General features: G+C 44.3%; 1 protein-coding gene across 3 annotated transcripts in view; it reads left to right on the top strand.

The window, feature by feature from the left end:
- The first annotated feature begins 3421 nt into the window (after window positions 1-3421).
- SHROOM2 (shroom family member 2) overlaps window positions 3422-10257 on the top strand; it is a 118592-nt gene continuing 111756 nt past the window's right edge. For all 3 annotated transcript variants that reach the window (XM_039714375.1, XM_039714374.1, XM_039714373.1), the window contains exon 1: window positions 3422-4180. In XM_039714375.1, coding sequence (XP_039570309.1) covers window positions 3962-4180 — 219 coding nt within the window. In that variant the 5' untranslated portion in view covers window positions 3422-3961. The remainder of the gene's footprint in view (window positions 4181-10257) is intronic.

Below are 10257 nucleotides of genomic sequence, written 5' to 3'. Positions count from 1 at the left end.
AGGCTGTAAAGGCTTACCTCACCTCAGTTCTTTACTCTGTAACTATCTACATCTCTCAAATTTCCTGGCTTCTGGAGGCAAAAAAAAAAAAAAAAAAAGCTCTCCTGACATTGCAATGTCCAGCACAATGAATGGCCTCAGGACTGAGAGTAAACCAGCCTATTCTAGAGCCATCCTGCAGGTATCCTGTGCAATTCACTGCAAGGTGCCGTGCCTTAAGGAAAAGATATATTTTGTACAGCCACAAAGGTGAAACAGGCTGTGCCTCAACATCATATTGTGCCTGTTCAAATAAAATCCTGCTATAAAGTAATTTATTCACAGTTTTCCTATCTCCTAAATAGGGAACAGAGAGTTTTAATATGTGCAACAGAAAGGAGGTTGAATAAATTCTGTAGAACAAAATTTCACTTCGAATTGTTAATTAAGCTTCAAGTATCAAAGTAGGATAACATGAAGCACTATGGGAGGAGACTGGTTTACTGCAGAAAGCTTTTGTTTTCACAGGGCAGGGACACACAATCTGGGGATGTAGGAAACATCTCTTAAGCCTGATAGCTTCTTTCGCACAGCAGGAGAAGGCTCTTGGGTAACTTTTATGTATCACAGTGAAGTATCTTTGATACATGTATCTTTGGCACACATTTTTATGCAAAACGATCCCTTTCATACCTTGTTGGCAATAGCTGTATCATTCTCTGTCCTCGGTGTGAAAAAGTGGTCTGTTACTTCCTTTCTTATATTTATGGCACCCTGATGTATCTTGCATTTCTACCTCCTATTGGTAACTTCGGTGTGCTCAGAAAACATTTGGCAAGAGAAAAAGCTGAGAATTTGGTCACCGAGGCCTTTGTTAGACAAATACAGTTACCATTGGTTCTCTTATCACACAAATGAAAAGTAATATTTTGGAATCTATTCAATAAATCCTTTGTTCTTTATGACTATTTGAAACCTTATGAAGACTGGCACAAGTTGCAGAAATTCAAGTAATAAAATTATCACAATATTTTAAGAAGAACAAAAGAACAAGTCTCCAGCTGAGTTCTGAATAAGCTTCAGATTTCACAGAGAGGGAGGATATAAAAGAAATTGACAGAAATTTGACCAGTATGACAAAAAACAATTCCTGCATTGCTTTGGCTGGTCAAACATACGTAAGAAGAACTTTACTTTGTGGTCTCTTAGTAACATTGATAACATCAAAGAATGAAAGGCAAAAAAGGTGTCATTCAAGGTAAGGAAGTCTAATTTCTGAACTGTCAGCCACAAACTGAGGGTCTGCTTGACAGCTGAGTCAGACTATCAGGTTTTAAGCAAGCATTAGCTAGAAACTTCTTTACTGAGGTCTCTCTTAACAAGGAGTGTGAAGCTTTCAGATATTCCTCCTTCAGGCAACTGCTTTCCCAAGCATGTCCACATCTTCCACTGATGTAATTACAGTAGCAGAGTTTGACAGTTTTCAATGGCTGCCAGTTCCTGGTTCTAGATTTTCCAGTTTTAAAAGCTGTGCTCAGATTTCTCCATCATGCTTCAATACTGAATTTTTAAGACCAATTCTAAAAGTCAGAACAGTAATGTAAATCTTGAATTTCTATGGGCAACAAAATGTTCAAGATGAAGAATTAATGTTTGGCAGTTGGGAAAAGGGGGAATATGAATAGAGAAGACATTTTTTGGTAGCAGTATTTGCTCTTCTCATTAGTGATGTGAGCTATTTTATTTTCATTTCAATGTGCTTACTTGGGGATACAGAATAATTGTTTAAACTTTAGTGTATCTTCCTTTCATTATCACACTTACAGAAAACAACTTGCAAACTGCAGCTCCTCAAAACTTCCAGCTATATGTTACTGAGTACACATTACTGTGAAGACAACTTGATACATGTTACACAAACATAACTGAAGACTTTGTTTCAGATTCCAAGAATTGGATACAGGACACTGGGAAAACTACTTGTATTTCTGCTTGTCTATATGACAGAAAATAATTGCAGAAGAAATCTGACTGAGGGTCTGTGAGTCATTAGAGACCTTAAATAACTTGATGCAATACCTAGGTTTGGTATAAGGTTTGTATTTTGCCAGATTCTTATAAAAGAATGCATGAGTTTAAGTACCCCCTACACTGTTCCTTCTGTCCCTTAATCATAAGGGAACAGTAATCATTCTAATAATATATTTTTCTTTTTTTGTAGATGTCCTCTAATCTTTTGCTGGGATTGACAACTCAGGTATTCTCAATCCTGAACCCAAAGTTTTCTTTAGGTATTGAAGAAACATCCTGCAGCTAATCCTGGAAGTATTGAAGGAAAAAAAAAAAAAAAAAAAAAAAAAAAAAAAAAAAAAAAAAAAAAAAAGTTCAAGGCAGGACAGCTTTATGAGAAATAAACAAACTGAAAGAGGAGTTAGAGGAACAAACTACATAATCAGAACTTCCCAATGGTCAATTTCAGAAAGCAAAATATGCGACCTATTACATGAAAATACAAACCTTAAAATCCCACTGCATATAACCAGGCATCTCCATGAGACAGCTCTTCACATGGAAAAGTACCTTGAGGTTCACTAGTCATTCAGAAATGAAAATAGAGATTTGCCTCAATTAGATCTGTTTGGCAGAGAAATGCCAAGGAGGATTGTATGTTAGCACACTGGTACTCCAGGCCAAGTCTGTTCCTGATTTAAAAGGACTGAAACATCCTATAAAGTGATTCAATTGAACCACGAGAATTGCAAAAAATAAGTATTTCACTCCCAGCTGCACCACTAACTCAGTGAAGGCATCAGGCAAACCCAAACCCTGCATTTATTTCCCTTCCAAGATTTGCCTTCAGATTAGCACACTTCTTGTCCTGCCTCGCACTCTGCCATCAAACTTTTTTTTTGAAATCTGGCACTCCAAATCTCTTCTCTATTGGATTTCTTTGCTGAAAGCTTCACCTGTGTTTCCCGCCGGTTCCTGCCGGTGCCCGGCCCGTCCGTTGTGGCGGCGGGGCCGGGCCGGGCCGGGCGGTGCCGCGGGGCTGCCGCTAGAGGGGCCGGGCGGGAGAGCGCGGCCCGGAGCCCGCGGGCCCCTCCCGCCCCACAGGTGGTGGAGGCAGCGCGGGCAGGGAGAGGCCGGCGGAAAGCTCCTCCTTCCTTCGGCTCCCGCTGCGGCTGCCCCCTGACCTGCCCCCGGCATTGCCTGGTTTCCCCTCCCCGAACACCGCGGCGAGACGGGAAGAGCCGGCAAGAGCCGGCCCCCTCACCGCTCCCAGCCCCGGCCCCCCGCCGCCTGGCACGGCGAAGGCGGGGCGTCCCTGCCCGGGGGACGGCCACAGCCGCCGGCTGCCCCTTCAGCCCGCCCTCCACCTGCTCGCCGCTTTTGTTTGGGAACGGGGGTGGAGGGTAGCGCGGCCGCCCCTGCGTGTGGTGGGGCGGGGGTGTCAGGGGTACGGCCTGGGGCCCGGCCCCGGGGTGACTCGGGGCTCACGGCCGTCCTCGCCGCTGCCTTTGTCTGGCGGCCGGCCCGGGGCTGCCCCCCTCTCCCGCCTCCTCCTCGGCCGGGGGATCGCGCTGCGGGGCTGCCGCTCTCTGGGAGGGGCGAGCGGCTGCCCGGCTGCTGAAACGCGGGTTTCGCCCTCTCTCCGAAGCGAAGGGGAGGCGGGGGCGCCTCTCCCCGCCGCGCTCCTCCCAGCACCCCGCGCTGCTCGCCGGCGTTTGCCCCGCCGCCAAGTTGCCACAAGTTGGTGCCGCCCCCCCGCCGCCGGGCTCCGGCCTCGGCGTGAGACAATACCGCGGGCTGCGGGGGAGGAGGAAGGGGAGGGGGCGGGCGGAGCAGCCCTCTCTCGCCGCCGATGGGGCCGGGCCGGCCGGCGCTGCGGGGCGGGTAGGTGGCTCCGCGGGCAGCCGCCGGCTGGCGCGCACCGGGGAGCGGCCGGCAGAGGCGAGCCAGCCCCGGCGGCGACGGGCGCTCCATGGAGGACGTGGGGCTGCGGGGCGGGCGGGAGCGGCTGGCCGTCGGCGACCCTCGGCTCGGCGGCGGGCTGGTGGAACCGGGGCCCGTGATGGTGATGGTGGAGCAGCGGGCAGCTGAGGGCTACAAGCTGGTGGAGGTGCAGCTGACCGGCGGGGCTCCCTGGGGCTTCACGGTGAAGGGCGGACGGGAGCACGGGGAGCCCCTCATCATCACCAAGGTGAGCGGCGGGGGGTGGGTCCGGCGGCTCCATTTTGCCGTGCCCGCGGCGGTGACAGCCCGGCCGCGCCGCCTGCCCGCAGCCCGGGGCGCAGGTACCGCGGGGCAGCGCAGGTGCCGCCGGGCCGGGCTGCTCCAGGGCCCCGCGGAGCGGTACCGGAGGGTGCGGGGCTCATTCCAGCTCCTCTGGGGGCAACAGGTTGCTGGGCAGGCAGCGTGGCGGCTCCGAGCTGCCGCTTCTGGCCGCTCGTACGCCCCGGTGAGAAGCCGGCGCCGTCGTTGTGGGCGCTGGAAGCTGGCTGGGGGACCCGAAACCCTGTGCTGGGCTCTTCCCTCCCTCTCTCCCTCCGGGCTCCTGGCGCAGGAGGGTATGGAGACTTTAAACTCGCGGCTCCGAGGCTGAGTTTTCTCCGCTGCCGTTGCACTTGCAAATGCTGAGTAATTAGGATAGCCCTTTTTTTGTCCCTTCTTCTTTAAACAAAAAGGTCTTGTGGATAGTGACCAAATCTGTGTACCGAAGACGGGGGAGAGGGACGTGCTTGGTTATATATGCAGTCTCTGGTTGTCTTGTTTTCTTCTCTTTTGTCTTTTTTTTTTTTTTCTTGTCCTTGTATACTTACAGCTTTAATCTCAGTGTACTGGACACAAGTTAAAGAAATGCTTCACGTTTTGTGGATTTTTTTTTTCATCTGGATGTGTTTTTACTTAAGAGCCCCCATTCTCAGTAATTGTTGGTTTTTGCAGTTAAGACAGCTTTCATGTTGCACAGTGAAAGCACATGAAAATAGATCCATATGTTGTAGTGGGAAAAAAAATCACATTAGCAAAGCACATTTTGCTCAAGATCTGTCAGAAAGTTATATATACGCTTTTGTCTACAAGTCCTCCAGACTCTGCCTGTTCCCATTTTGAAAGTGCCAGAGAGTGTCAGAGGTCAACAAGTCCTGTTTTATCCACAGTAGAAATTATACTAATATTATTTTTCCTCTGGTTTAGTTATGAGTTTTCTAGTTGGTTCCCTTCTCCCACCCTTGAAACAACTGTGTTACGGAACTTTCCCAGTGAGAACTTTTCAAACCATCTGCTTCTAGATCACTTCCCTAATGCTGTTTTTCAAGGAACAGCAGTCAGTGTCGGATGTATAGACTGAAATATGACTGCAAGAGTGTTGGCTGCTTACCACTGTCCTGAAACAGAGAACAGCAAAGCTGGGAGCATTTGAGAAAAGGAGAAAAGAGCTATTTTACTATGTATGCATTAGCTATTAAGTTCCAATTCAAATAATTCCACCTTTCTGGTAATGGCAAATTAAGTGCGACATCTAAAGACTGATCAGTGATGCTTATTCATAATGTTACCTAGGTATTAAGTAACAGGCGTAAGTATTTGTGGCATGAGGATGTGGCTGTGGTATGTGGAGAGAAGTGTCTGTGCCTGGGAACCTTTTAAACTGGGTCTGTTGCAAGGGAATAATTAGGTGGAACCACAGAGCTGTGCTGCTGTGTGGAAGAGCAATCTGGGTCCATTCATACAGAGATGAGGACAGATTTAGGAATAAGAGGGGAATCTGGATCCTTGGGTTTAAATTTTGGAGCATATTTTTACTTGCCACAGTGGTATAGAAATAGTTTTGAAACCAGGGACTGAGACTTGTGTGCCCAGGACTTTGATTTTTTAGCTGCAAAATTTTCCGTCTTGATTTGGCCCACCCATCATGGTATTTTGGTTTTTTACTGTACTGCTTCTAGTGGTGGGAAGGATAATTTAAAAGAGAGTGGTTCAAACAGTCCCTCTTTGCAGGAGACGTAAGGTTTGTCCCCTCTCAGCTGATGAGGGCTCTGAACTTGTTACCCTGTTCCTGAGTGGGGATCATTGGGCTGCCATGGGTGAGGTGATGCCATTTCACCAGTGCTTCTCTCTGTGGCATGTGTCCTTCCTTCTCAGAAGACTGATGGCTGGTCAGTGGGAGACTCAAGAAAACCCAGTGGACTAAATCCTTCGGGACAGCTGTGGAAAAACTTCTGGTTTTGTGGATTCAAACTGCTTAAGCGTTAGCTGTCTATAAAGCTCTGTCTCACTCTAGTCCAGAGCATCTCTGGGGAAGTGAGGGTGGATGACGACAGCTGCCAGCTCTTCCAGGAATGTGACAAGGTGTGAATGGAGTCTCAGATAGCAGCTGCTTAAGGGGGATTTCTAAAATTCTGCTTGTCTCTGTGCTTTTACAGTCTCAAAAGCAAGATCAGCCTTTGAAGAAAGTTGCACCTTTATGTAAATGCTAGGAAGTCTGTGTAAATATTTGCCACTTTCTTTAGCATATATGGCACAACTGCTGGAGAAGTAGCACCAAAAAATACTGTAATTGAAAAAATCATGAACACATATATGGTGTTCACTTTTCAACATTTTCTCTGTAACACACTTCTTCATTTCTCTGGTTGTGTGGCTATTTTGCTTGCTGATAGGAAGGGAAATTTTTTACTACAGGTATCATGGGCAGAGTCTAGGGCAAATACTGGCAGCAAATACTATTTGGGAAATTTTTTTAGAAATTAAGTCAATTAAAACAAGAGTGCCTTTTGATCCACCAAATTGCCAATAATCAGAGAAAGCAAGGCATGCTGAAGAGGAGAAAATGTGTCCAGCCTTACCGAGGGTGTAAGCGTGTGCTCAGCTGCTGGAGTTTTGTCCCTGCTCATTGCAGCGGGGTTGCATTGGATGACCTTTAAAGGTCCCTTCCAACCCAAACCATTCCATGATTGATGCTGTGAGGGAAGTGCTTTGCCCCGGGAGAGGTCAGTGCACAGTCACACTGCTGGTGCCCAGCAGTGGGCCCAGCACTTTCAGGGTGGGCAGGTTTCCCCATTCACAGTAGCTTTTCTTCCTGTACCTGAAGCAACACTTGGAGAAATAGTCCAGAAACAGAACCAGGTAGGCAGAGTATCAAGTTCACCTGCCAGGCACAAGCCTTTTTAGTTTTTTTTTCCCTTGCCCTTTTTGTTATTGCTGCAATAGGTACAGAGATAAACGGTGCATGATACAGCTTGCTCGATCTTTAAACATAGCTGGTCGTCTAAAGCTTGCCCCACCCAAGTGCAAATGGTGTTGCTAATATTTAAGAAAAAAGTCTTTTAGCATTGTCACTGTGTGGCATACCATTATTTTTAATGTCCCTTTAAAAAATGCTTTACATTTTTTCTGATCTCTGCATGTGTGTATGATAACATTCCAAAAAAATTGCCCAAAGGCAGCTTGTTCTTGCCTAATTTGACATCTTGAAAGAAAGGACTTGCTTTTTGTGGCAACATGCATATTTCAACAAAAGGTGAAATGAGAACTTTGAGGACAATAATTAGAAGTCTCAAGAGCCTCAGTTTGTATTTTCCTCTTTTTTAAAGAAACAACATCTGAAGAGGGAGGTCTTATTGGAAATGAAGAAAATGAAAAGTCAGAGTGCTCAAGAGTGAATCTCTTGAAAATCTCCCATAGCTGCATTATCTTGATTACTTTTACTTTAAAAGTGCTCTTATCTGAGATGCCCAACTTGCAGTGTCAATCATACTATTGATTGTGGGTGGTGGGTAGAAAGTCATTTCACTTCCTGTACTGACAGTATCCTTAGGAACTCTGAAGTTGTTCTGCAGTCAGCTTTATCCATATTACATTAATAAATATGAGAACATTCTTGAGCATTTCAAGAAAGATTGATGTATCATTTAAATAAATTTCTCTTTAGTATCAGCTTTACAAGAGCCTACAGCTATACCTCCTCAAGCTATGATCTCATTGCAGTCTAATCAAGGCTGAGCTTGGCTGGTATTTCAGCAAGATTTCCAAGTGAAACCTGGACTGTTGCAAGAAGTTTTGTTGTTGATTTAGTAGATAGAGTTCTTGTCTCCTGAATCAGTGCTGAATTCATGCCCCAGCTGGAGGTGCTGCCTTTTAAAAAGGAGTATCAGACTCAGAACATTTATTTTCTTTATTCCACTGCACTTTTCTGCTGTGCTCCTGTCTGTGGTTAGGTGTGAATTGTAATTTTTATAACCTAGCAATCACTTAAATTGTATAAAGAAGTGCTTCTTTATTAACTGGCTGCAAGACTTCTCCATGTGACTTGTATTAATTTGTCATTTCAGTAGTAAGTGGTTACTGTTTTAGTTAGATAATTCTTTATTCTTTGGCCTTAAACATGTAACTAAAAGCAAATACTTGATCACCATACTGCGACAGTATTTAGGGTGAAAAAGAGCTTTATTGGTGCTGTTTACAAATAAATTAAAAAAAAAAAGACGTAGTCAAACACAAACACCAGTTTCTTCCTTCAAGTTAGATGTTTGAGGTAAGCTGCATTGTTCGCAGACGTTAACAATTCTTAAACTTGGCTGTGGAGTTTGATGTCCAGAAAACCAGCATTTACCAGTAATCCTGTGAAATTCCGGACTGCTTAAACTTAAATGCAGCCATTCGTGTAAATAGCTGATTTATAAGTTCTTAGGAGGCATTGTACTGTAGCCAAGAAAGAATTCTAATCTAGGTCTCTGTATCCCAATAAATTTCATTCACTTCCTTCAGTTCTAGAAAGATAAGAATACATGAAGGATTCTTCATTCTGTTTTGTTTGCTATTCATTTTCTCTTGGTCAGCAAACCCAGGTAGAATTACCAACCTGTATGGGTCAGAATTTTAACAAGTGTGTTAGTGAACAACTTTGAAAGAATGTATCAGATCATGTTCTGCGTTTCTTTTGAAATCTTTATTCAGCTTCTTATCTTGCAAGAGGGGCTTATGGTCTGAGTTGGGTCTCTTTGTGTTGTTCAATTTGATAGTTGAGAAATATTAGGAAATGTGTTTACAATGAATGTTTTAGGCTTGAAATAGTATCATGTAGCTATTTATGTTTTTCCCCCTGCCAAATATGTTAAAAATTGGGCTTTTTTCAATGCTATAGAAACTGTTCTGGGTGGTGTTTTCCTTGGAGTCTGGTTATTAGATCCCAGGTTTCTATTATTGGAAGGGAGGAGTTGGCTTGCTTTGATGCAGGAAGATCTTATTGCTTTTAATTTGGTAAGCTAGTTGATGAAGGGAATGGTCTCAATTTTAGTGCTTTAATGGCTAGTGAATGACCTCTTTATTGGACTGTTAATTTACTGGCAGAATGGAGCCCACCACCCTCATATGTGGTGTGGAAGTCTGAAGCTTGGGAGGTTGGGTTTGCAGGGTTGGTTGTTTTTTGTTTTTTTTTTTATTTGGGGGTTTAGTGGTTTTTTTTGTGTTTTGTTTTGGTTTTGGGTGTTTTTTGGTTTGTTTTTTTTTTTTTGTCTGGGTTTGTTTTTTTGATGATTTGTTTTGTTTTGTTTTTTTGCAAGGGCTTTAACAGTTCAAATGGCACCAGTGTTGGAAGTTGCATTTAAAAGTTATGTTGGATATTGTCACATGTGATCTAAAAACTGTAATGAGTTGAAATGAAAGGATAATTTAAAGGCTTGTGACTTCAGAAGTCTCAGGTCAGTTGAGTTAGGTGCTTAGCAGTCAAACTGTTAGAGTGGAGTTTGCTTGCAGTACTGAAATTGCAGTCTTCCTTTTTGCATTTCATACTACATTTCAGGAGAAAAATCTTCCAGGGGACTCAGAGTGCTCTGTTTAAACTCAGAACGAAGAAATTTTGTTACAACAAACAAACTTCTAACTTTCAGGTATACTGGTTGCTTCCAAATTGCTTTTTATCTCCTCTGCATTTCTCTCTTTCAATTATTTGGGCAAAACCTGTCAAATTTATCATGATTTTTTAGTTTGAAGGAAAGCACAAACAGAATAATTCGTGTCTGTGGAGACTGCTAGAGGAATTGTGTATTTTGTGGGAATAGTTACTGCAATAGGAGTGAGACAGCTGGATTGACTGTTTGAATGTTTGATCTGTTTAAAGGACATTTTAAACTTCTCTGGTTGTTAGTTCATACATATGTTAATGTGCTCTTTTCAGTATGAATCCTCTTTCAATTACTTGGGCCAAAACATATGTTAACATATGTTAATGTGCTCTTTTCAGTATGAATTTTGGATACTATCATAGACATTAGTGTG

The sequence above is a fragment of the Passer montanus genome, unplaced genomic scaffold (assembly GCF_014805655.1).
Source record: "Passer montanus isolate IOZ18808 unplaced genomic scaffold, ASM1480565v1 scaffold3, whole genome shotgun sequence".
NCBI classification, from domain to species: domain Eukaryota; kingdom Metazoa; phylum Chordata; class Aves; order Passeriformes; family Passeridae; genus Passer; species Passer montanus.
Note: the sequence above shows the minus strand (reverse complement) of the source record. Positions and strands in the feature narration are given on the sequence as shown.